This window comes from Piliocolobus tephrosceles, chromosome 1 (assembly GCF_002776525.5).
Source record: "Piliocolobus tephrosceles isolate RC106 chromosome 1, ASM277652v3, whole genome shotgun sequence".
Classification (NCBI taxonomy): Eukaryota; Metazoa; Chordata; class Mammalia; order Primates; family Cercopithecidae; genus Piliocolobus; species Piliocolobus tephrosceles.
Genome location: NC_045434.1, coordinates 128,223,460 through 128,250,243, shown reverse-complemented (window position 1 = coordinate 128,250,243; position 26,784 = coordinate 128,223,460). Strand labels below are relative to the sequence as shown.

General features: G+C 37.4%; 1 protein-coding gene and 1 long non-coding RNA gene across 2 annotated transcripts; one reads left to right on the top strand and one right to left on the bottom strand.

Moving 5' to 3' along the window:
* Window positions 1-570: 570 nt before the first annotated feature.
* On the bottom strand, window positions 571-6,171 carry LOC111555115. The gene is made up of 2 exons (XR_002735417.2): window positions 1,769-6,171; window positions 571-1,686 (listed from the first exon to the last, which is right to left on the bottom strand). It is a non-coding gene; the product is annotated as an uncharacterized LOC111555115 (long non-coding RNA).
* Window positions 6,172-8,207: 2,036 nt separating this feature from the next.
* DR1 (down-regulator of transcription 1) lies at window positions 8,208-25,954 on the top strand. Its single transcript, XM_023230987.3, has 3 exons — window positions 8,208-9,512; window positions 16,900-17,063; window positions 23,843-25,954. Exons 1-3 carry the CDS (start codon window positions 9,293-9,295, stop codon window positions 23,987-23,989), a joined length of 531 nt encoding a protein of 176 aa, XP_023086755.1. The 5' UTR covers window positions 8,208-9,292; the 3' UTR covers window positions 23,990-25,954.
* Window positions 25,955-26,784: the final 830 nt, after the last annotated feature.

The following is a 26,784-nucleotide window of genomic DNA, read 5'->3' as shown; positions in this document are numbered from 1 at the left end:
GTTTAATTTGTCACATTTTATGCTGATGATCACCAAGGGCTTAGATGTCTAAAAATGAAGGCTTAAATCACTCTATTAGGCAAAGCCCCTCAATCAGTTGGAATATTAACTGTAAGCAGGGAAACTTGGATGGGTAGTCATACATACTAGCTATGGCCTTATAAGCTAGTAGTGAGAATGAGTAATCCACATTATATCATTGGAATGTCTGAAGACTGAAAAATTACCTACTCCTCCTCCCCGCCTTTTTTTCCTAAAAGACAAGGTCTTGCTCTGATGCCCAGGCTGGAGTGCAATGACCTGATGATTGCTCACTGCAGCCTTGAACTCCTGGGCTCAATCAATCCTCCCACCTCAGCCTCCTGAGTAGCTAGGACTACAGGTGCATGCCACCATGCCTGACTAAATTTTTTTTTTTTTTTTTTTTTACTTTTTATTAGAGACAGGGTCTTGAAATGCTGCCTAGGCTGGTCTTAAACTCCCGGCCTCAAGAGAGCCTCCTACCTCTTTTTTTCTTTTTAAAATAAGAACTATCACTGTTTTCTTCTCCTTCCTTTTTTTTTTTTTTTGGCAACTATTGCCACCCTGGCCCCAACAGTTATTTATAGAGTGCATTGGTAGTAATTATACTTACAATTTAGTCCATGGAGTGCAGGACCATGAGGAACTATAGCTAGATAAGACTGTGCCAGAATTAGAAAAATAGACATTTTACTTTCAGATATCATGACTAAAAGAATATTAAACCCAAGATGCTCCTTCCATCAGCTGGATGTGCCTTTGGGCTTAGAAAGATGGCAAGTATAGCAGTTGTACTGGAATGGCTGGATCGAATAGGTTGAAGGCGTTTTTGTCATTGTACATGTGGGGAAAGGCAACCAAGTAATAAGACACAACAGATATCTCTTAAGGCAGCCACACAGCTCACAGTGACACCTCGCCCCCCCCACATAGCATAAGGGTGGAAGAGTAGCAAAATATCTATACACATAACTTGCAGATGAGTCATGCCTGCGTAACATGGAGGTGGAAATATGACCCAAATTGGGCAAACAGACTTGTTTTCCCAAGAAACTGGAATTTTGATGTGAGATGCATAGAGGGTGAGTTGTTTACAGCCCACCAGGAAGACAGTTTATGGATTCCTACCAGTGAGTTCCCCAGAGTTTCCCTGGTTATTCAACAGTTCCCAGGATCCCATGAGATACCCCAGTATCCTTCCACTAAAGTCAGCTTAACTAGCTGGAGTTGTTGTTTGCAACCAGAACCTTAACTACTACATTCCCCAAATAGCTTTCTCTCATGTTATTCTTTTATGTATTCCTTTCTCTCCACCAAAATAGCAAAATAGAAAAAAAAATTGGGCTTACCAAGAATGCTATATTTTGACTCACTGAACTTTGGTTGCTTCCCTGCATGAAAATTCCCCTCTTCTTCTTCCTGAAACCTTGTTCAAGGATACTTCCACTATGATACTTACCATTGTCAACCCATACTTACTTGCTTTGATTTGGAAGGTCTTCCACTGTGCCCTTAGGGCCTGTCATATCAAAATCATGGCACTTACCATACTGTACTGTGTAGTCTTTGGTTTACTTGCCTGTCTCCCCCATTAGATGGCAAGCTCCTTGATAGTAGGGGCAACTTCCCATCTGACTTTATTTCTCCAGTTCTTTATTACAGTACCTAGTGCCCAGGAGAGTCAGTAAGTAAACAGATAAATAAGTAAACAGTTTCTGCTTCAATATGAGAGCATGATTAAGCTTACCTGCTGGAGGAATGTGAGGAAAACAGCCAATGTAAAACAGCCACACCCTTTCTAGAGCTGATGAAAGCCAACTGGTCCCAAATGTGGAAGTCCAGCGAAAAATCAGCAGAGCCACCTACCCAACCCACAGCTGACTTAGAAGATAATTCCAGAGGAGCTGTCCAACTAATGCAGAGACGCCTAAGAAAAAAGGTACAGTTATTGTTTTAACCTACTGCCCTTTGGGTGGCTTCTTAGGCAGCATTTTTGTGGCAATAAATAACTGGTGCAGTATCTGTGGGTTACATTTTACCTGAGGATCACCAACTTGAGAGCTTTGTTTGCTAAAAAAAAAAAAAAGGTTTTAAATCCAAGGATTGCTTTTACAAATCCCACTGTGAATGTGAAGAATGGATGTATTCATAAATCAGTAGAAATAATATTTCTCACTACTTACTAATGTTTTAAGATTAGTAGAAGACATTTTTAAAAAGAATAATTTAAAATTTAAAAAAATTTAAGGGAAAATCAAAAGTAAAACCACCAATAACTTCTTTATTTTAGCACACACATTTGCATTTCTATTGAGCCTTTCTCCATGTACGTATTTTCACGTTGTTCTCATAACAATGTTGCATTTTGTTTTAATATTAGAGGAAAATTACCATATTCATATATAATTTTCATAAGTCTTTTCAGGCCTACGTAAGTTATTCAAATAGATTTACTGTAATTAATCATTGTTTCAATTGTTTTTAAAAGTTAAATTAATTTTTTTCTATTAGCAACAATATAGCAAAGTTTTTCTTCTTTCGGTATTACTTTTTCAGGCAATAAACATTGTCTTTCTTGTTTATTGCCATATCCCCTCATGACTCCAGTAACTAGCAAAGTATATGGTAGACACCAATAAACATTTCTTGAATGAAAGCAATGCATGAATGAGTAAATGGAATTTACAGAAGTAGGCTTTCTAGTTCCATCTGCTTCAAATGCTTTTTAAAGAAAATTAACAGGACTGAATTAGATTCAACATTCACACCATTTGAAAGAAAAATGGCATCACAATTTAAACTTATCTATAGATAAAGAAATTTGTTATTCACCTCAAAATCTGAATTAGTTGCATGGGAATGTATCAGCTTTAACTGAATAGACCAAAAAAAAGAGTTCTAAGTTTTGTTCATGAACTGCTTGTACAAATATCACTGGATATATACCATTTATTCCCAGTTCTCATTCTCTTCTACAACACCTGACACTTTGGCCTATTTGTTGCTTTTTCTCAAACTTGGTTGGTTGTGTATCTGTTTTTGTGACAGTGAATTTACACAACTTCTATTGCTGTTTCTTCGACCCCTCCTTTGCCCTTGCCTGTGGTCATTCTCTAAAGATTTCCTTAGTCTTCTGCTCTTCTCCCTCTGCAATCACTGTTTATAATCACTCACCTAAAATTTGGCTTCAACTTGTCCTTTCTGTGAAACATGCTCAGATCTGTATATCGAATCCTGATCACTCCATCTGTGTCTTTTCAATCTCATCCTCCTCCATTTCCTTGAGCTTCATTTTGTTTGTATTTTCAATTTACCTCTCTTCTCTGGCTCCTTTCCCTTGAGCTACACATGCCTTTGCAATTCCTCCTTGACCCTGTTTCTTCCTTAAGGTGTTTTCTCATTGCTCCCTTTTCCTTTACCACCAAACTTTTTGAAAAAGTACTCTCTGCTGCCTGGTTCCAGTTCTCCCCCTCATTCCTCTTCAGTTCTTTGCATGTTGACTTCCGATCTCTCTTCCTGAACTTTTACTTCAGCAACACTATCTTTGATCCCCTTCCAACAGTGCCTCTGTGTGGCATCTCACACTCTTGTAACTCTCTCCCCACAACTTCCTTTACATAATGCTTCTTGGTTTCTATCAAATCTTTCCTCAAATATTTTCTTCTTTTTGCTTTCTGTCTTTGAACATTTTTCAAAAAATTCTACCATCCTTAAAGATCTTCATCCAGTTTCAAAGTTAACAAATATTTACTGAGTGCCAAGAACTATCCTGGCTCTGGGGATGCAGAAATAAACCAGACCCTCACTGGCTCTGTGTACTTACAGTCTAGCTTAAACAAACCCTACTATAGAGGGACTTGTTACATAGCCCTACTATATGATCCCACATCTCCACTGTCCAGCTCTCACAGGATACATCCATTTGGATGGCTATTTCTCTCCATCCAAATCTACCTCTTCTTAGCTATCATTGTCCCCACCTCCATTATTATTTAGGCATGGTCCTCCTATCTCACGGTAGATGCAGTCAAAAGCTAAATCCTGTAAATTCTGTTTCCAAATGCCTCTAATTTGTTTCTTCTATGTTATTATCACCAAACTTTCTTTGTTCAGGTCTACATCATTACTGTGTTTTTACAATAGCTTAATAATTAATGTTCTTGTCTCTGTGCATTCCAGACCATCTTCTATGTGAACTCAAACTAATCTTTTTAAACATTATTGTTTATGCCATCCCCTTCTCAAAAATGTTCACTAACTCTTTCCACTGCTTACAAAATGATCTCCAGACTTCTTAAAAGGATGTTGGAAAGGCTTGAGACTTTGCAGTCAGAAAGCTTGGGTTGCATTTCCAATCTGCCACTTATTCACTCCGTGACCTTGAATAATCTCCCTGGGCTTCAATTTTCCCATCCATCAACTGGGATTAATGACTAGTTATAAAAACCAAACAGGTGTGAAAGTACTTTATATTTTAAAGTCCTATAATGAATATAACCTTTTTTCCTTTTTTTTTTTTTTTTAATTTAGAGATAAGTTACCAAATTACAAATAGCTTCAGCTTTGGAGTTAAATAACAACCTGGTTTGAAATTTCAGCTCCATTACTTATTATGCGTGAGACTTTGAACAAATTAGTAAAACTCTCTGAGACTGTTTTCCCCCCGTGTCAAAATACCTATTTTGCATGGCTATATGGAAATTAAATGAAATAGCAAATATGAAAACTTTTGGCCCAGTGTGTAATTCATATCAGGCACTGATCTGTTTTCTTTTTGCCCTAACCTACTTTTCTTGCATTATATACCACTACACCTCTTTACAAACCCTATTAATAGAGCCACTCTAGACTACTTTATTTTCCCAAGTCATACAATATACTTTTGTGTTTTTTCTTCAGTTACATGCTCTTTCCTTCTCTATCAAAATTGTACTCAATCTTCAAGCCACAGTTAAAATATTCAGTCCTCCATAAAACCCTTTGTACTTCACAACTAGTGTGTTAATCACTTCTTCCCATGCACATTCTTAGCCTGTGTGTTTTATCACAGTTATTTATTTCAATCTGGCTTATATTCTTCTTCTCCCACCAGATTATAGGGTCTTCAAGAACAAGGTGGGAGTTATATTCATCTTTATTTCTCCTACATCATAGTCAGGACACTAGACAGTTATTGAATGAATGTAGAAATTAGATACTGTCTTCTCTTTCCTCTTTCTATAGGACACCACGTCTATACATGCCTGCCCAAACACATGCAAAAGTAAGCACATCTTCTCTAAACAGCTCCCTTTCAACTCCACTATTTTTGACAGTGACACTCCCCTTACCGTAGTCTGAGGCTAAACTTTTTTTTTTTTTTCCTTTTCTTGAGACAGAGTCTCACTCTGTCACCTAGGCTGAAGTGTAGTAGCATGATCATGGCTCACTGCAGCCTCAACTTCCTGGGCTCAGGTAATCCTCCCACCTCAGCCTCCCAAGTAGCTAGGCTCACAGGTGTGCACTACTGCACCTAGACAACATGAAAAAATAATGTTTCATATATATGCACTCTCTCTGAAACTCTTAAAGCTTAATAAGGAGATGTACTCTTTGTCCTCAAAAGCCTATTTATAATACAGACATATACAGTATACTATAAATAACTATTTAAATATGGGCTACAGATTAGCATATTTTATGACATATCACACTGGTATTTATATCCAATTAAATTTCTCTCAGCCACATATGTAATAAACTAGTTACATGGTTTATTACTAGTTGGACTGACCAAGCCTGATAAAGATGATAATAGACACTAACATTATATAACACTTCATACTATAAAAAGTACTTTCACACAAGTCTCATTTGATTTTGAATCCTGTGTGTTACATAATATTTCTATAACTGAATTGAAGAAAATGAGGCTTGGAGAGTGACTTGTCTAAGTAAAAACTGGTTGGGACTGGTACCTACAACTCTTTACTACACATTCAATTCTGCTTATGCTACCACAGAAGCCTGTAGCAATAAACTATTACTGAAATAATGTGTGTTCTACTCATCTATTTAGCATAAGTCTATAAAGAACATAAATGTTACATGAAAAAGCAAAGTTATTATAGTTTTTTCAGGAGAGACAAGATATGGGTCAGTGACACTGTGATAACTCGGGACATTTTTTGCCAGCTAGCTTTTTCAGATTGATAAACTTGATAAGGTCAAGATAAATTTAGGCACTAAAATAAATCTTTAAATCAACAGTAAACTGACAAAAAAAAAAAAAACCCACCACTTCATAAAGATTTTTTTTTTTTTTTTTTGAGACAATCTTGCTCTGTCGCCCAGGATGGAGTGTAGTGGTGCAATCTCGGCTCACTACAACCTTTGCCTCCAGGGTTCAAGCGATTCTCCTGCCTCAGCCTCCCAAGTAACTGGGATTACAGGTGCCCATCACCACACCCAGCTAATTTTTATATTTTTAGAAGAGGTGGGGTTTCACCATGTTGGCCAGGCTGGTCTCGAACTTCTGAGCTTAAGTGATCTGCCTACCTTGGCCTCTCAAAAGTGCTGGTATTACAAGCATGAGCCACTATGCCTGGCCTGAAGAAAATTTAATTAAAATACTGTTTTTAATCAAAGAAATTTTGTTTTGACTAAATTTAGTAGCACTGAAAAACAAGTGTCCACACTTCAGAAATTAAAGAACCAGTAAGTGGTCCTGGAGAGAATGCTAAATGAAAAAATAGTGTAATAAACTGTAATGTCTTCTTGAGAGCAGCATATAGGGCTCAGACAGAACGTTTTAAGAAAACATTGTCAGGCCGGGCACGGTGGCTCAAGCCTGTAATCCCAGCACTTTGGGAGGCCGAGACGGGCGGATCACGAGGTCAGGATCGAGACCATCCTGGCTAACACGGTGAAACCCCGTCTCTACTAAAAATACAAAAACTAGCTGGGCGAGGTGGCGGGCGCCTGTAGTCTCAGCTACTCCGGAGGCTGAGGCAGGAGAATGGCCTAAACCCGGGAGGTGGAGCTTGCAGTGAGCTGAGATCTGGCCACTGCACTCCAGTCCGGGCGACAGAGCAAGACTCCGCCTCAAAAAAAAAAAAAAAAAGAAAACATTGTCAACAAGCCAGGTGTCATCCTATCAAGAGTAATGAATCTGATGAACCAAAGTGACAAAATGGATTTAAACGGTGTCTTGTTTTTAGAAATTCCAGCATCCCACTATTTATATAGCCTCTTCTTCCACAGGACAGTATGACAAACTTAGTTTTTTGACCTTTTTTTTTTTTTTTTTAACGTTTTTTGAGACAAAGAATCTTTCTGTCACCCAGGCTGGAAATGCAGTAGCACAATCGCAGCTCACTGCAGCCTTGACCCCCTGGGCTCAATCCATCCTCCCACCTCACCCTCCAGAGTAGCCAGGACTACGGTGCCTGCCACCAAGCCTGGTGAAAAAAAAAAAAAAAACCGTAAGAGTGTCATACTGTCACATGGGAGAAGAGGCTATACTATAAACAGTGGGATGTTGGAATACACACACACACACACACACACACTTGTAGGGACGGGTCTCATGTTGCCCAGGGGGGTCTTGAACTCTTGGGCTCATGTGATCCCCCAGCCTCAGCCTCCCAAAGTGTTGGGTTTACAAGTGTGATGAGCCACAGCGCCCTGCTGACACACTTTTTTAAATGTAATTTCTGTTTAGATCTTGACACCTGTTGATATTACTAGTCACTATGGAAAGAAGCAAACACAGTTGTTTAAGATGTTCTAACATTTTTTTTGCCCTGTAGAAGCCAACATGGAATGCACCATGAAAACTGTCTAAATAGGAACCTTCTAATATGGCTCATTGTAAGCCATGCATACGTTGGAACTGACTTCTACTTTCCTACTTATCCATTAGGCGACTTAGTCTCCTCTAGGCAGGTAACTTCTCTGAGTGTTTCATTTTCCATGAAGTAAAAAAAAAAAAAAAAAAAAAAAGGTGGAGGACTTTAGAGAGCTTTTACCCGAATAAGGTCTATTAGACATGTTCAAAAGCTTTCTCTCCAGACGACGCAGAAACAGGCACACGGGGTTCTGCTTTCCCCACCTCCCACTCCCAAGCCCAGGCCCCATTCTTGTCACTTTCAATCCTCATTTGGGCTCCTAAAGGAATAGCAAAGAGAGTTCTTTTATCAATACCAGCGCTCCTCTGTCCCCAGATCCGGCTAGGGAAGGGTTCGGAGGCCTCAGCTGGTGGAGAGAGAGCAGAGACGATCCTTCCTCGCCCATCTACCCAGCCACCACCCCTTCCCAGATCTAGCGTCCGGGCCCCTGACCAAGCGCGTGCTTGGAGCTCTCCGGTACAGTGTGGCGCGCGCTTGCCCGCCTAGGGCCCCTGTGAAGGAATGGGATCCCGAGGTGCTTGCCAGGACCACAGCAGGCGGAAGCTGCTGGCAGCGGGAACGGGCGGCTCCCGTCGGCGTGGGTGGGGGAAGGGCGGCAGCCACACCCGGAAGTCGGTCCGGGAGGGAGGGGGAAATCCAAGGGAACGAGGCTTCCGGCGGCGCAAAGGGTGTCGGGAGCGGCTTCCTGCAAATCTTCCTTGGCCTCTGGAGGGACCACCGTTGCCGCCGCTTCGGCTTCCACGATCTGCGTTCGGGTTACGCGGCCACCGTGGCAGCCACTGCGACTCCCACTGTGCCTGGCTCTGTCTATATTAGTTCCTAGGCGGCCGTCGCCGTTCCAGCAGCGGCAGCGGCGGACATGTTGTGAGGCGGCGGCGCGGGTGTCTGAAGGATGGTTTGGCCGAGGCGGCGGCAACGGCTGCTGGCGGCGGCGGCAGCGGCAGCGGGGCCTCGGGCTCTATAGAGCCGAGCCCGCTGGGTACCCGCCCGGTACCGCGGCGAGGCCAGTGCCCCTGGATCTTGCCTCTGCTTTGACGCCGTTGGGGACCAGTTAGGTGACAGTGCCCGTCCCTCTGAGGAGACCCGAAGGTGGTTCCCCAGCCGCTCAAATTTCCGGACCACCGCGCTTTCCCCTCAGCCTGGGTTGTGCTCTCTCTAGAATCCTCAGGCCCCCACTTTCTTCCCAAACTCATCTTAAATCTCTCACACGCGAGCGTTCCCAGCCCTCAAGCCAGCTCCTCTTGCGTTCATTTTCTGCACCCTCTTCGCGAAGCACCCCCCGGGATCATCTCCGAGGGCGGCTTTTTGAGAGATCTCCGTGGAGTAGTGGACCAGAGCCGGGGAGTTTTTAAAAGCCGGGACGCGAGAAACAGGAAGGTACTATGGCTTCCTCGTCTGGCAACGATGATGATCTCACTATCCCCAGAGCTGCTATCAATAAAATGATCAAAGAGACTCTTCCTAATGTCCGGGTGGCCAACGATGCTCGAGAGCTGGTGGTGAACTGCTGCACTGAATTCATTCACCTTATATCTTCTGAAGCCAATGAGATTTGTAACAAATCGGAAAAGAAGACCATCTCACCAGAGCATGTCATACAAGGTAAGTCATGTGTGGGAATTGGTTTGAATGAGGGTCTAGGGGAGCAGTCTGCTAATCGCATGACCCTTTCATGTCAAAGCCTTCATTCCTCTTCACTGGTAAGTAACTTAATGAAAAAGCCAGACTGGCATGTAGGCAGCCCTTGCTTTAAAAACAATCCCTTTGTAGCATTCTTGCAGTACTTTTCATCTAGCGAATACACGTAAGGAGTGCTAACATTTAGGTCAACGTCCCCAAAACATAAAGAAAAAGAGTGATCTCACTTTACAGCCAGGTAAGCCGAAGCAACAAGAATTGCTTGCCTGAAGTTGAACTTAGATAATAATTAAGGAACGCAGAAGTTCTCCCTTGGAAAGTTAAAAATTCAGACAGAGGAACTTCAAGCATGGGTGGAGACAGAGCACCCCTTCCCCACCTGACCTTTCACCAATGTAGAGGAAAAGATTTATTTTGTGAACACATAAGTTAAAAAATTCTTAACATACAATGTATTCAACGTTGTCAAGTTTATCGTTGTTGAATAAAAGGAGGTATGTTTTCTGCTCTAAAAATGGTTTGATAGTACGTTCATGAATGAGTTACGAAAGCACTCCTGTTCCATTCTGTAAGAAAAGGGTGAATTTTAAATTTTCGTTTTTTTCTTTTTGTTTGCCTTTATGTCGTTTGCTTTGTTCTATTCTGTGGAGATAAGTTTTAAAATATTTGATTGAAAGTTTATGCAAGTTTTTTTTTTTTAACGGAAAATTTTCCCGTCCTTTCGTGCTGTCATTCCTATTTGGATGTATACACTTAGGCTTTTATTGAACAGCACTTCTGAAAGCTTAAATAGTTTCTTTTATCCTGAAAAGGATGTAGCCCCGTAGTAGGGATTTAGGGGACTGTATTCTGATGGTTTCAGAGAGGAGAAACATATTTACTAGTCATAATGTTTCGGGAATGTACCTTTTGCGATATTTTTACGTGTACTCTTGTGAAAGAGTTGTTCTCAATTTGAAGTGAGAACTTGCCTTTCGCAATAATCTAATTAAAAGTATTGATTGCTTGTGAAACCAGGGAAAAAATGGTTAATTTTAATCATTTTGGTAGGCAGGTGGTTGTCTGTCACTTAATTTTTGTACTTTAACTTTTCAAAATGTGACTTTCCTGTTGTACTGAAGTAGAGAACACATCTGCTTATGTTGACCATATCCAATATTTTCCTGTCAATATTGACAAAAGGATTAAATGATTGATTTTTAATCCTTTATGACGTCTTGAAAGTAGTTTTAAAATATATCCTGCCATTTCAGTACATAAGGAGAAAAATCCCTAGGAAAAAGCATATTTGATTCTTAAAACTAGTACTAGTTTTTTTTTTTCTACTTGTTTGATATGCTGAATACTCTAGCAAGTAAAATGAAAGCCAAGTTGTCTGTTTTTTCTCTTGTGTATTTATTTTTACATTGTATGTGTGATTGCTGTCATAAGTCTTTCACAAGATTATCCAGCACAGATAGCTGTAATTTCTTTTTACAACTCATAAAAAGGAAAAAGAACTTTTTATCAACATTGCCTTTCTAATGAAAATTGCAAAAGATTTCAACAGGGTCTGCCTAAATATTTGTTTACACTACAGAAGTGGGGATCGTTCCAAAAACCTAATAACACATTACAGTCTGTCTTCTTGGGGAGAGTTAATTCTTTTCTAGGATATATTTAGATTTCTGATTGACATGATGGAATAGAAGTGCAGCTGTAGCAAGCAGTATGCTAAATAATTCAACTTTGGAATATGCTAAATTCAGTTTAATGTGTGAGTCAGAAAGCTATAGTGAAAAAGCATTTCTATTGTGTAATGAAGATGATTTGTTTTTGAAAATCATGTATTGACATGTTATAGTCTTAAAATTTTACCTTTTTTTATTGTATTATGCTATTGGTAGGTGGATAAGAATCTACATTTTCGCCCAAGAATTCTCCCTAATTGGGGTTGTAGACTTTATACATTTGTAATCTCATATTGCTTAATTATTCCAAAGAAGTTTTGTTTTCAGAGGTTAAATTTTTAAAGAAATTCTTAAGGTTTATATGTTTTAGGTGTTTGAAGTGTGTTCCTATACACTAATCGTAATAGATAGGACATTTTTTTACTTTTCTGTCAGCATTGATTAGGAATGTAGAATATATCCAAGTGGAATAAATAATGTACATTTTAAAGTGGTATGATTCTCACATGTTGAAGTTTGGGTTTTTAGTGATAAGTTTAATGAACTAGACTTTGTTTTAGGACATTTCACTTGTTCATTTCCCACCTTGCTTTATCTTGTCTGAACAAATTAAGCATTCTGAGATAGTTCTGTAAAATGTAAGTTAAAGTTGAACCAATTTAATCACCAGTAAATCTATGAAATAACTTAGTTAAAAAAATTTTTTTTTCTGTTTTGCTTATTTTGAGTTTAAGAAAGTAGACTTGGTATTGAAGATCATAGATAAGTGAATAGAGGGAGTTCTTTTTTTTTTTTTTTTTTTTTGAGACAGAGTCTCGCTCTGTTGCCCAGGCTGGAGTGCAGTGGCACGATCTCGGCTCACTACAAGCTCCGCCTCCCGGGTTTACGCGGTTCTCCTGCCTCAGCCTCCCGAGTAGCTGGGACTACAGGCGCCCGCCATCTGGCCCGGCTAGTTTTTTGTATTTTTAGTAGAGGCGGGGTTTCACCATGTACACCAGGATGGTCTCGATCTCCTGACCTCGTGATCCACCCGTCTCGGCCTCCCAAAGTGCTGGGATTACAGGCTGGAGCCACCGCGCCCGGCCTAGAGGGAGTTCTAAGCTGTAAAAGGTGTTCCTATTTTATTGCAGTGTTTTGTGAACACGTATTCTTGAATGAGTTCTAACATGTTCTGTTACCTTATAGAAAGAATTGACATTGAGAGTCAGCTTAAGTTCTGCACTGAGAATTCTTTAACCTTAGGCAAATCTTTTAACTAAGGTTTTCTTATTTATGTATAACTAATACTTGATTTCAGGTATTACTTGTAATTTTTGAGAATTAGTCAAGGGTTGAGAACCTTACATGAAATATCTCCCCTCACATTTATGAGAATTGTAACTGAAAGTAGTAAAAGTTTGAGAGTATCTGAAAATTTGCATCTTCAGCCACTGAGTTGCTCCAAGATGTCTTATGTTGAAGGAGTTTTTTAAAAATTCCTGTCCTTCTCACACTGGTACCTTTGTAAGATAACATGAAAATGGATCACTGGAAAAGATGAGGAAAAGACCAACACTCAACTTTTTACTATTAGATTCAATAGACATAAAATTATTTTGTCAAATTGCAATGAAGGTACTTAAATGCATTGAATTTCCATAGTTAACTCAGGTTAACCATTAGGAGCTGTTCCGGCATAAGTCCATGGACCACACTCTGAGAACCTTTGCTTTAAAGCCTAAACCACAGTCTGTGTTGGAAAGTGGACGTGAGTAGTAAATAATCATTCATACAGATATTTTTTCTGAAGGAACACATCTAATTTGCACTGCAAAATTTATCACATAATCAAATGCTTTTCAAGTTAGGATTTTATTAATACTTTTCTTAAAATTAATGTATCTTTTGTTTCTGTTTTCCTTCTGCCACCCTACAATTACTTATTGAATACTATCAAGTATTTGGCATTGTGCTAGATACTACTAAGGATATTAAGATAAATGATACTCAATTTCTTCCCTGCCATTAGTCTCTCATTGTTGTCCAAGATTTCCAGTAGTGATACCATGGAGGACATGGTTCTTAAGGGTCTTCAGAAACCTTTGCCAGGCTAATGAGCCAAGAAGTCACTTTGGCCTACATCCTCTTAATGTATTTTATGTGAAATACATTAGTCCCTTCCTTCCCACAAGCAAAAGAAAATGGAGAAATTAGAAAATGCTGATTTATATAGTATTTAAAAGGTACTGTATATCACATAATTTTAAAAATGAAAAACATGTTTTATGCATATGAAGTATAAAGTGATTCACATAAATTCATGTTATGACAGAAACTTTCAGGAGTACATCACTTTATAAAATAAGATAAGCCTATATGAAGATTATTGTTGCTTGGAAGAAATTTTTACTCTTTTTTTGTTTTTTGAATAGCTGTCTTGTTAACATCTGTCTCTTAAGCCGAAAAATGTGCTAAGTATTTTTTCCCCTAATATACACCGTGGACTTCTCTGGTTGTAGTTTTAAGATACACGGCATAGGGTGACAGATAGTGATGTGTGTTAGTTTTACCCACAAATTTTAAAAAAAAAATTTTCTGTTTTAGAAAGATGAGATCCTTAGAAATAGAGCCATCAATAGTCCATAAGGTCCCTTTGTACAAATTAGAAAAAGGCACTCCTTCCTTAAAAAGCATTCCTACAGTCTGCCAGAAAAAGTATCACAGTAAACATACAAATTTATGAAACTTACAATAAGAATGGCCTTCTAGTATGTTGTGTACTGAACAACCTACATAACCATAAATAGTGGCCCTGCTTGGGAGCCATTTCCTTTATCCTTTAATATTCTCTCTGTGTAAAATGGGAATGATAACTAATACATGATAGCAAATGAAGTAAAATAGCTCCCTATTTAGAAGGTATTATGTCTGGTTATTGATATCTGTTAGCCAAATGTGTTTAAAATTAAAGTCAATGCAATTTTGAAATTAAATTTATGGCTGCTCCTTTTCAACCATTTTATTGAGAGTATAGTTTTTACATATGGCAATTCTTTGAATAAAATTAAATATTAACCTTGGACCTACTTGCCAGTTTCTTGAAAGCAGTGTTCTCAGCCTTAAATGTTTTTAAAGGTAGTTATATATTTAAAAAATTTTTTTAATCCAAGCCCTCCATGGTTAAAAAAATAGCTTGGATTGGATTTTCTTTTCTTTCTTTTTTTTTTTTTTTTGAGACAGAGTCACGCTGTCAGGCTGGAGTGCAGTGGTGTGATCTCGGCTCACTACAAACTCTGCCTCCCGGGTTCAAGCGATCCTCATGCGTTAGCCTCCTGAGTAGCTGGGATTACAGGTGTGTGCCACCACGCCTGTCTCACTTTTGTATTTTTTGTAGAGACAATGTGTCGCCATGTGGGCCAGGCTGGCCTCTAACTCCTGAATTCAAATAATCCCCGCACCTTGGCCTTCCAAAGTGCGGGGATTACAGGCATGAGCCACCATGGCCGGCTGGTTTGGATTTCCTTAATGTCTGGTGTAGTAATTTATGGTATTTTGAAGGGTTGTCTCTCGATTGTGTTGATTTGTTAATTTTATAAATGTAATATTTTATAAATATACTTGTCCAGCTTGTATTTAAATATGATATTGTATAGCTATACCTTCATTTTTAGCTGTACACTTATGAGGGTACTCTTTTACATTTAAAATAAGATAAAAAATAAAATAAAAAATAAAGATGAGAAATACATAGTCTGAGTTTGGTTAAGTGATTCTTATGTGCTAGACACTGTTAAATGCCTTGTATTAATTACCTGTTGATTCCTACAACCCTAAAACTAATAAGAATATGATATTTTTTGTTTTATTTTTAATTAAGAGGCAGGGTCTTGCTGTCTCACCCAGGTTGGAGTGCAATGCCACAGTCATAGTTCACTGTGGCCTCAAACTCCTGAACACAAACTCTTCCTGCCTCAGCCTCCCGAGTAGCTGGGACTACAGGCACCCGCCACCATGCCCAGTTAATTTTTTGTATTTTTAGTAGAGACGGGGTTTCACAGTGTTAGCCAGGATGGTCTCGATTTCCTGACCTAATGATCTGCCCACCTCGGCCTCCCAAAGTGCTGGGATTATAAGCGTGAGCCACTGTGCCCGGCCATGTTGGCGAATTTGATATACAGAACTTAGAATAATGCCTTTCTGAAGTTTTTAGGGAGGTCAGGGGAGGTGAGTTAACTTAATTATAGGACAGTACTATGCTTTTTGGCATCAGATTATTTCTAAAGAAGGCTGATGAAAACAGCTTAACATTTGAAATAATTAAAGTTGTAAATCATTCAAAATGTCTTAAAAACCATAGTTTGCATGGGCATGTAGATTTGTAAAGGTATATTTGACATTGTCCCAGAAGAGCAAATTCCTGAAGTTAGAAGTGAGAGCATATATACTAAAAGGAGTCTGGTTCAGTAATGCCTGAAAGACTTGAAGAACTGATGACCTAAATTGATTTACTGTGTTTTTCACCACCTATGTTTCATCATTGGTTCACAATACAAAATATGCCTTTGGGGCATTAGTCAATATACCAAAATTATAAGATATAATTTTAAATACTGTGAGCCAAAAGGAAATTTTATGCCTTATCTTTTCTGGATTACAGAAGGTATTTAGAGTGTGTGATTTTTTTTTTTTTTTTTTTTTTTTTGAGACAGGGTCTTGCTCTATCATCCAGGCTGGAGTACAGTAAAGTCATGGCTCATGACATCATCCATCTCCTGAACTCAAGCAATCCTCTCACCTCAACCTCCTAAGCTGGAACCATAGGCACGAGCCACCACACTCAACTAATTTTTTTTTTGTTATTTTTTTGTAGAGAGGAGGTCTTGCCATGTTGCCAGGTGGTCTTGAACTTCTAGAATAAAGGGATCCTCCCACCTTAGCCTCCCAAAGTGCTGAAATTACAGGCATGAGCTACCATGCCCAGCCCACTTTTTTTTTCCTTATAAAATTTCCTTTCTAAATATGAAAAGGGGAGAAAAATTTTTTATTAATGCTTCTTGTGTCCTTATAGTCTTCTTTAATCTCAGTTTTTTTTGCCACATCGTTTAAATATGTTTTTATTTTTCCTGTTAACTTTTATTTTCAAGAGAAACCTGTTGGCTGACTCTAAGTGCTGAATTTCATGACTTTCATTTCCACCAGTATTTTTTAAACTTGGCAGTTTGAGTATCTGCTAAAAATAGCTTCCTGTTGGTGTATTGGACAAAAGAAAAAATTCTCTTCTTTTATTCTGTCCTACCAGAACTTAGTAGAGAATGTGTTACCAGCCTACTTTTTCTAAGTCAAATGACACAAAATGTTTTTTCTTACTAAAACCATATGTTCTTATAATGGACTTTTTTTTTCTCCTCGCTTACAGGAAATGCTTTGGTCTTTTAAAAATTAGTCAGAATGAAAAGTGAAGGCATGTGCCTTGGTTCTTCAAGTTTTAACTGATTTGCCACCTAATATTTAGCAGATTGATAAAATATTTGTCTTGGCTGCCCAGACAATTGTTGTACAACTATAAAATAGGTAAAATTATTAGAAAACAGCAAAACATTCCCCTCCCCCAAAGAAAAGCCCACAAAAACTTTATGTTCCACAGGTTGGGGGAAAGCTGTGTTTTATCACCCTTTCACATTTTAATATTTTCGTTTCTCTAGCACTAGAAAGTTTGGGATTTGGCTCCTACATCAGTGAAGTAAAAGAAGTCTTGCAAGAGTGTAAAACAGTAGCATTAAAAAGAAGAAAGGCCAGTTCTCGTTTGGAAAACCTTGGCATTCCTGAAGAAGAGTTATTGAGACAGCAGCAAGAGTTATTTGCAAAAGTAAGTAATTTGTTTAAATTATTTTCCTCTGAATCCTACCCTGATTGCTAACTGAAATTGCTTCCTAAATTAACAGACATACCCAGAGGATTCCCCTTTTCTAGGTAGTTAATTATAGAATCTAGTGTTCAGAGCTGACCAATTTGACTCTGGTGTATGTGAATGTAAATATTTGCAGCAATCTGTTTTCTAAAGAGAACAACTCCAAATACCTATTGAAATTTCACTTTGATATTTTTTTCAGACAGAATGACCATTTTAAGGCGTGAAAAGTATACATAAATGTTCTTAAGATTTAAAATGATGAGCTGATGAGAAAATTATCAAATTTTATGATGCGTGACATATAAGCAAAATCTGATTAATATCAACTGTGTAGTTAAATTAGGTATTTAATGTATACCTTTGAAGCATTTTAATCTTAAAAAAATATTTTAAAGCTAGTAGAGCAAAGGGAGAAAATGTTTTCTTCCGTGCTTGTTATAATTCTAACATCTAGACTCTGAAGGATTAGAACCAAATACTAATATTCCTGTGTTTCAAAAAGAAAAGGGAGGGGAATTGGTGGCAAGGCTGTTTTTTCTCTTCTAAGTTCTGGCCTCTCATTTGAAATTATAAGGCAGCTTTGGATTGAATAGAAGAGAAGTTGTAGTAACCATTAGAATTGGGAAGTATCGTTTTAGGTAAACTCTTCCAGATTAGTCCTGTAGCTGATCTATCTGCAGCCATAACGATCAGTTTGGTTTACATCAAACTGCATTTGAGTCTTAAGTATGGTTAGTCACTAGACACCAAGTACCATTTAAACTTAAGGTAAAAAGAAAACCTTACATTTATTGAGTTCTAACCATGTGTCAATCACATTGCCAAGTAATTTACTTGCATTATCTCATTTAATCCTCACAGCCTATCATAGGCACTAAAGAGGAAAAGCCTTTGAAGCAGGCGTGAGTACATGCAATGTTATAATCCATATGAATATAAGGTACGAAAGAAGAAGTGTTGGTGTTTTAAAAACATTAATGGCATTTATTGATTTATGCTATTGCAGACCTTGGTGACAGAAGATGCTCTCCTGGATACTTTAAATACATAAAAACTTGGCAGAGTTTTTATGAAATATAAATTTTATTATATTCATTTACATATTAAAAAATAGACTCAGAGGTGGAACAACTTGCTTGAAATTATTTGTCATTTGTTCTACAGTTACTTACTGAAGTCCTTACTATTTACCAAGCATCGTGCTAGGTGCTAGGCTTACAAGAGTGAACAAGGAGACAGGGTTCCTGTCATTATAGAGCTTAGTCTGCTGGGGAAGATTGAGTGGGAAAGATTGACTTAAATAAAACAGTAAGTTCAGAAAGTTAGGAAGTGTTGGAGTCTGTATTTAAACTTAAGTATTTTGGCCCAAAAGCCTCTACTGTTTCTACAATACCATGCTGATGCTCTAGCCTCCATTTTGTCTGCTTAAACTTATTGTGGGGCTTTTAAATAGAATATGTAATATCCTTGTTAGGGCAAAATGTAAAGAAATAATTGACTGCCTGCTATATCTGTCTTCACCTCTCTATCCCAATTATCTGTTTTTTATTCCTCTTTTTTATCTCCCTTGTTTCTTACCCTGGCTTATGTATGAAGATCTCTAGTATTTCTTTGCTTTTGTGAGGATGACCAGCGGAGAGGTAAAATTATAGAAGTTGCCTAGTACTTCTTCCTTACAGCACTGAAGCTCTAAATGTGAAAGAATGGATAAGTAAATATATCTTTTTTGTCACTTTCATTTTGTTTCATCTTTTAGACTTTAAATATTAACATAATGACAGCCTCATTTGAAGCTAGCAGCAAATATTTGGAAGGAGGGAACCTTTAATACATCAAGATTAAAGTTAACTTTAAATTATAAATGAGTCATTTTAATATGTGGGCATGAGTATCTTAAAACATAATGAAAACCTCCAAAAGAAAAGTGAATTAGGAAATATATGCCTGCTTACCTGTCTTTCACACCCCAATTTTAGAAGAAAAATACTTGGGATGGATTGAGTAGGGGGCAAGAGAGAAAAAAAAATATTAGAGTAAATATCACTGAAAAATGTTCAATTTGTGGAAATGAATACAAGTAAAATTTTATCAATCAACTTTTTTTTTTTTTTTTTTTTTAAAAGAGATAGGATCTCACCATGTTGCCCAGGCTGGAGTACAGTGGCTATTGAAAGGCTCTATCAGGCACACTTCAGCCTAGAACTCCTGGGCTCAAGGGATCCTCCTACCTCAGCCTCATGAGTAGCTGGGACTATTGATGTGCAGTAGTGAGTCCAGGTCAACAGTTAGTTTTAAAGGCATAGAAATGCTTTTATGTTCAGAGAAAAGTATCAGAGCTAATACAGGGGCATGGTATCTAGAAGTCAATTAAATTTGAAATGTAACTAGTACACAGCTTTGCAGACCATTGAATAAACAACCAAATCAAGCACCTTTGCAGTAAAACCTTTATAGAGACTTGAAATTATTTGAATTTTTTCCATGTCACAAAATTATACCAATTTGTAATTGATTAGACCACAAAATATAGGTGTGCTTAAGTTGGTTAAATTTATATCTTTGATTTGCCCTGCAATTTTCTTATGAACTCTTAGGGTTTTTTTTGCTTTTTTTTTTGAGATGGAGTCTTGCTGTGTTGCCCAGGCTGGAGTGCAGTGGTACTGTCTCGGCTCATTGCAACCTCCACCTCCCAGGTTCAAGCGATTCTCCTGCCTCAGCTTCCCAAGTAACTGGGATTACAGGCATGCGCCACCATGCTCGGCTAATTTTTGTATTTTTAATAGAAACAGGGTTGCACCCTGCTGGCCAGGTTAGTCTCGAACTCCCAACCTCAGGCGATCTGCCCACTTTGGCCTCCCACAGTGCTGGGATTGCAGGCATGAGCCACCACACCCAGCCTTAAAATGTTTTTAGTGGAGCTCTGTTAGTTGGTTTTGAACTCTGGGTATTCCTGCCATAAAAGTAAATATGCTAGTGTGTTAGAATCAACTATTTTTCCTATTTCTTTACAAAAATGGATGACAGTTATCATTAGGGAGAATGGCTGGTTTCTAATTTCCGAAGCAAAATAAAGTTTTTGTTTACTGTAAAAATTGTCTTAGCCTTGTTTTTTCTAATATCTATAGTCTTTTCCTTACTTATTTTTTCCTCTTTGCCTTTAACCATATACAGGTCTTCTGCATTTCCTTGTATCCCCCAAACCCTTTCATCTTTTGCTATAATGATCTGTGTCACCCACCAAGCAAGGTGTGGCACCTTCCTGTAGTCCCAGTTACTCAGGAGATCGAAGCAGGATAATCCCTTAAGGCTAGGAGTTCAAGGTTGCAATGCATAACAACTATGCCTGTAAATAGCCACTGAATTTTAGTCTGGACAACATAGCGAGACCCTGTCTCTAAAATAAATAAATAAATAAATAAAGATCAGTGCTACCATTTTTTGAAAACATACAATCACTTATTCCTCAAATTTAACTTCTTTCCTACCACAGAGACATTTAATCACCAAATTCAGTAATTTTTTTTCTTTCAATTCTTACTCATCTGGTTTTTTAAAAATAACATTTGATGTAGACCTCTTCCTTTATTAGTCTCTGATACTATGGTTATGTGGGTAGCTTTCCCCCAAGGTAATAGCTTTTCTTCTTCCACTTCACTACTGCCACCTACACCAGCACCACCCCACTCCTGCCCTTCAGTCAACAAATTTCAAGTCAGAATTAAATTAACATGTCCCTACTGTCTGCAAGACATATGTGGTACTGTAGATATACAAAAATGAAGAATATATCATTCTTCTTAAGAAACTTAGTATCTAGTAGGGGAGGTATAATGCAGACACACTAACAGCTGTTATGAGACTGACTACTTGGATGAGGAAGGTAACTATAATATGAAGCTGGGCTGGGCGCAGTGGCCCAAGCCTGTAATCTCAGCACTTTGGGAGGCTGAGGCGGGCAGATCACGAGGTCAGGAGCTCGAGATCATCCTGGCTAACACAATGAAACCCCGTCTCTACTAAAAATACAAAAAAATTGGCCGAGTGTGGTGGCGGGCTCCTGTAATCCCAGCTACTTGGGAAGCTGAGGCAGGAGAATGGCGTGAACCCAGGAGGCGGAGCTTGCAGTGAGCCAAGACTGTGCCAGTGCACTCCAGCCTGGGTAACAGAGCAAGACTCCGGCTCAAAAAAAAAAAAACAAATGAGGCCGACCACTTATGAGAAAGAGATTCTGGCTGGGCATAGTGGCTCACACCTGTAATCCTAGCACTTTGGGAGGCCCAGGTGGGAGAATCACTTGAGCCCAGGAGTTCGAGACCAGCCTGAGCAATATAGTGAGACCCTATCTCTACAAAAATAGAAAGAGAGAAGAAGGAAAGAGAAAGAAAGAGATCTCAAGTATGGAAATATTACATCAATTTTTGGGGGTGCAGGAGTATGCCAATTAGTAAGCAGTTAGCTTAGCTCCAGAACTACCTTTCTGTGCTCTGCTTTGTGACTGGACCTAGTACTCTGTAAGCCACATGTTTCTTTGCTAGCTGACTCTCTATTAGGCTCTGTTGCCAGTATGGGGCTCTCGTGGGAGATTGCATGGATGGAGGAAGAGAAAGGGTTTTCTCCTTTTACTTTCTCTTGTCTTTCAGTTCCTTTGAACAAACCAGCAACACTTCTTCGTCCTGTTTGCATCAGTTTCCTGTAGCAGAGACTGAATCCTGTTTGCATTTTCTCTAATATACAACGCGCCTGAACCCGCACTCCATCCCCCTAGTCTGGTGGTGTGGATCACAACCCTTGGGGCCCTCGTCTAAGTACAGATATGTTAGTACTAGCTTATCTATGCCCATTCTTCTGAGGTCTGAGTTTCAGTTCCATGAAGTGGTTTCTTTAAGCTTCAAAATTTTAAAAATTCCAGCATTTTCCTCTATTCCCCCAGTTTTAGGGTTGGTGGCTGCTTCCTGTAGCTACTTTCATGACATCTTAATGTTCTCTTCCTGCCTTTTCAGCTGCCTAAAAACAACTTTATACTTGTTTAACAATTCTTTATATTAGTTTTTTTCCATTCCAGTAACTCGTGTGACTTCTTTCTCTTGATTATACACTGACTGATACCAGGAGGAGAAAACAGTATTTCAGTTTGACTTGAAGGAAGGGTAAAATTTCAGTAAGTGGCAGGAAATTTCACATAGGATGAATGTCAGCATGAGTAAAGGTAGCAAAGATAAGGAAGTATGGTGTATATTTGGGAAACATTTTGTATTCTAGGCTTTTTTGAAGCACAAAGTACATGTTACAAAAAAAAGACTATAGTTCTAGAAGTTGGGGTAGACACTAATTTGGAGGACCTTGAACTCTAGGCTAGGAAATTTGGATTTGATTGATAACAAATGTTTTTTTTTAAAAAAAAATGAAATAATGATCTGATTAGAATTTATATCTAGAAATGTTTGGATAATAAAGTCATGACAGATTATTCAGAAGAGTGAGGATTGTATATGGTAAAATCTTAAATGTTACTGGTTATGCTGGGCGTCACTGTTTTCTTGTAGCATGTTCATTCAGAAAATACTGAAGGCCTTTGTGTTAGGAATGTAACAGAATATGGAAACAATCTCTGTTCTCAAGTTTGGTGGAAAAAAAGATATAAACTTAGATAATTCTAGAACAACGTCGATGGATATGGGAATGCATAGGGAATTATGGTATATGAAATAGAGCATAAAATATGGCCTGGAAAGGTCAAGAAAGACTAACTGATTTGCATTTCAAATGATGACTAGGAATTACCTATGCATAAAGGGGAGGGTATGAACTGGACTTAAAGCACAATTCCCAGAACAGACAGAAAAGGAGAAAAGGATTGTTTTGGCAGAGTCTAATGGGAAATTGTAAGACCTTTTTAAGAACAGGTTCATTTTTTCCCTTCTTGGTGTGGTTTTTCTGCAAACAGAAAATTAAATTGTGAACGAGCCTTAGCTGTTTCGTATGCAATTCATATGTATACATCTTGGTTTCTAAAATCCTGTGGTTGTTTTTAATAGAGGATATATCAGATGAATGGATTTTAAGTAGTACCTTTTAACTAGTGTGTATACGGAAAGGATATGTATATTTGTATGTGTATGTGTGTATATGCAAATGTGTGTGCTTACAGAGAGGGAATGAGGGACACAGATAGACAGGCATATCGTAGGTTAGGGAATTGTAATGGAAACTCAGAAAGAAATATTGGGGTAGCTACTGCATGCATGTACAGTACTTCTTTCATGTGAGGTAGAGGTACTATACTAGAGAACTTTTAAACCATATAAATTTTAGATTGAAAAATGTTTATATCAAAATTTAATTTGAGAGTACAGAAGAGTCAAGTGAAATGAAAGGAACAGAAAAGTACAGGGAAAGAGCTAGAGGGAATATTGTGGGTTTTTGTCAACTTTTTCAGCTTCTTCAGTTGAACCAAAGGTCATAAATTACGTGAAATAAAAGAGGGCCATTTATAAGAGACGCAAGTTTGAGAAATTTCTTAGACCTGTGTAGTTAGAAAAAAGCAATCTCTAATTATATTTACCTATAGATTTTATGTTCTCCAGGTGTGTGACAATTACATAGTAGTTGGACAATATCTGCGTATGATAATAACTGTCTGAAATTGGCCTAATCTACATTTAATGAAAGTGTATATATTATAGGTTTTTTAAAAATTGTTATTATCATTTTTTTTTTATGTTTTGGGTGTTTAGGCTAGACAGCAACAAGCAGAATTGGCCCAACAGGAATGGCTTCAAATGCAGCAAGCTGCCCAACAAGCCCAGCTTGCTGCTGCCTCAGCCAGTGCGTCTAATCAGGCGGGATCTTCTCAGGATGAAGAAGATGATGATGATATCTGAAATTCACCAGCTGAGTTTCTATTTCTTCTATAAATGTTTTTCCCTGCACAACAAAAACAGTGAAAGAAATGCTTATCTGTAATTTTGTATGCATCTTGGTGGACTTGTCATTGGTATTCTAGGGATGTCTGCTATTAAGTTTCATCTATTGTGTGCTATACATGTAAAAACTGTCTCTTTGAACTATTGAAAATTTAAGGTTCAGTATAATATCAATTTTGAATTTTTAATGGTGTTTATGAAATTTTAGATAGCAGCAAGTCCTTCGTTTGATCAATAAACAGTGTTACAGAAAACTTCAAGTTTATAAAAATACAGTGAAATTTCTACAAAGCTCTAAATCTGCATTTGCATTTCCTCTGCCCTTTTAACTAAACTAAAACTTGTGAATTTTAAATTATTAAGGGGGGGGTGCTGTGTGAATCAGTAGACATTGGATTGGGTTGGTGAAAGAGTTCAGTTCTGTAGTATCTGAATTTGTCTTTTAAAATGAGAACATATATAGGCAATAAATATATATGCTCAGATCAATATACTTGTTTAGAAAAACTTCAAGACATTAAAAAACTAGGAAGGAGTATGTTTAATAGTAGTTGTATAAATTTGGTGGTTATGTTTTTTTATTTTGTTTTTGTTTTGTGTAGAGGTAAAAACTATAGTTTTATTACAACATAATTCATTTTGAGCTCCACTATGACATTTCAAGGACTGCCCAGTTTGGAAGTCTGTCATGATTTTTACTCTTTCGCTCTAATTCAGTAATTGTTGATAGTATTACTTACCTAGTCCATCCATACTCACATTATTCAAATATATAGGTGGGACTTTTGAAACAATTGCATTGATTCCCTTGGTTTAACTGAGGTTCATGAATATTCAAACCTTTGCTGGGGGAAAGAAATGGAAGTTAATGAGCATGCTTGCTATGAGAGAGGGATTTTTAATTTAACTTGTAGTTATAGTTTACTTATTGTTTTTAGAATTACTTTTACATTTTCCCGACTAGATGGCCTAGAGTCCAACATGACCTTTTGAGATGACATTATTGTCTCCATCATAATTGAGTGATAGCTTTAAAACAAAGATTCGTTTTGCTTAAGAAGTTGTGTTACAACTGATCAGCCCTATATGAATTAACTGATCAGCCCTATATGAAACGTAAGTTGTGTTATAACTGATCAGCCCTATATGGAACATAAATAGTTTCTACCTGCTTATTAAAAGAGAGAAGCTTTAATTTGGTTCTAAAAAATAAAGTATGGTAGTGATTATAGGAATCCAGGATGTTGAAGAAATGGCATAGTGTCTATATTTTGGAAACAGAAAGGAAAAATCACTTAAGATAGTATTAAGTAATTAAATTCCTATGTCAGTTGCCAAATCTTTTAAACTTATGTATTCACCAAGCCCAAAAATAGATTGTGGCTCCCATGATTTCAATTTTAATTGGAGAGCTAAGTAAGTAAAGTTTTATAACTATTAGGTTTCTTAATGATCATATTTTGCAGTTTTAGTAAAAGGGAAATATTGTTATACATTTATTAAATATACTTCCCCCATGAAGTGAAAAGGTTAATTTTGCTGAATGTTTTAAGTTGAAGTTACTTCATGGATGTCATACCCATGAAGTGCATTTGGATGAGATAGAAGAAATCGTTTTTTAAAAAGTTTAAGTACCAAAGGTAGTCTAGTCTAGAACAATAATAAGTTAATACGTGTTGGCTTTTCTAATTTGTACTGTAACATCCTTATACTTTCTATTTTAAGTATATCTGTTTCTTAAGTAAACAACTTAGATATTTTCCACACCTTTTTTTTTTCTGATGCAGAGTTCAGGTTAATTAATATTTTACTGCATCTGATAATGTATTATACGTTTGAAGCCTAGTGACTTTTCATTTTGACATTCTTGTGATTTCATATGCTGTATTCTTCAAGCAATAAAATTGTGATGTGTTTTATAAATGGTTTTTATATTTAATGATCTATAGAGAGATTTCTATTATTACAATTTTTACTAGTTTCAAGAATCTTAGGCCCAGAAGACATTTTGGTCATTTGGTATGTAGTACCTGCCTTTTGTTTTTGTTTACTGTTATTTCAAAAAATGTGGTTTTACTTGTGTTTTTGTAATTTACAGTCCTAATATCGAGGCATAACAAAGATACTTATGCAATATTTTATTTTTAGATTTTTTTTTAAGCATTTGAGAGTCACTGTTATGTTTTGCCAGTTAAAAATTTTAAAATCTCTTGAAGAGAGAAACAAAATCTTTAGCATTCTTGAGAAATAAAGTTATTGTTCAGTAAGTATTTTTCCATCCCCTTGAATATATGTTATATATCTTTTTCGGCAGATTATCAGATTAATACATGTTTAAAAGGCATCAGTTTTTAAAACTGCATATACCACACACACACAGAACAGTACACAAATAAAGGTTTTCACAAATTAAGCAAACTCATATACCAGTCTTCAGATCAAAACACATTATGTGTACCCCAGAAACCCTCCTCTTACCCTGTCTTAACACTATCTTCTTTCTTGCTGAAAGTTACTATCCTGAATTCTAAAATCATATATTAGTTTTGCCTGTTTTCTATTTTATGTAAATAGACTTTTTTTCGTTCATCGTTTTTGTGAATATTTTAGTTTCTTGTTGCCACTGTAACAAATTACCACAAACTTAGTGACTTAAAACAACACAAATTTATTATTTTATGGTCCTGGAGATCAGAAGTCCAAAAGTCAGTTTCATTAGGCCTAAATCAAAGTATCAGCAGGGTTGGCTCTTT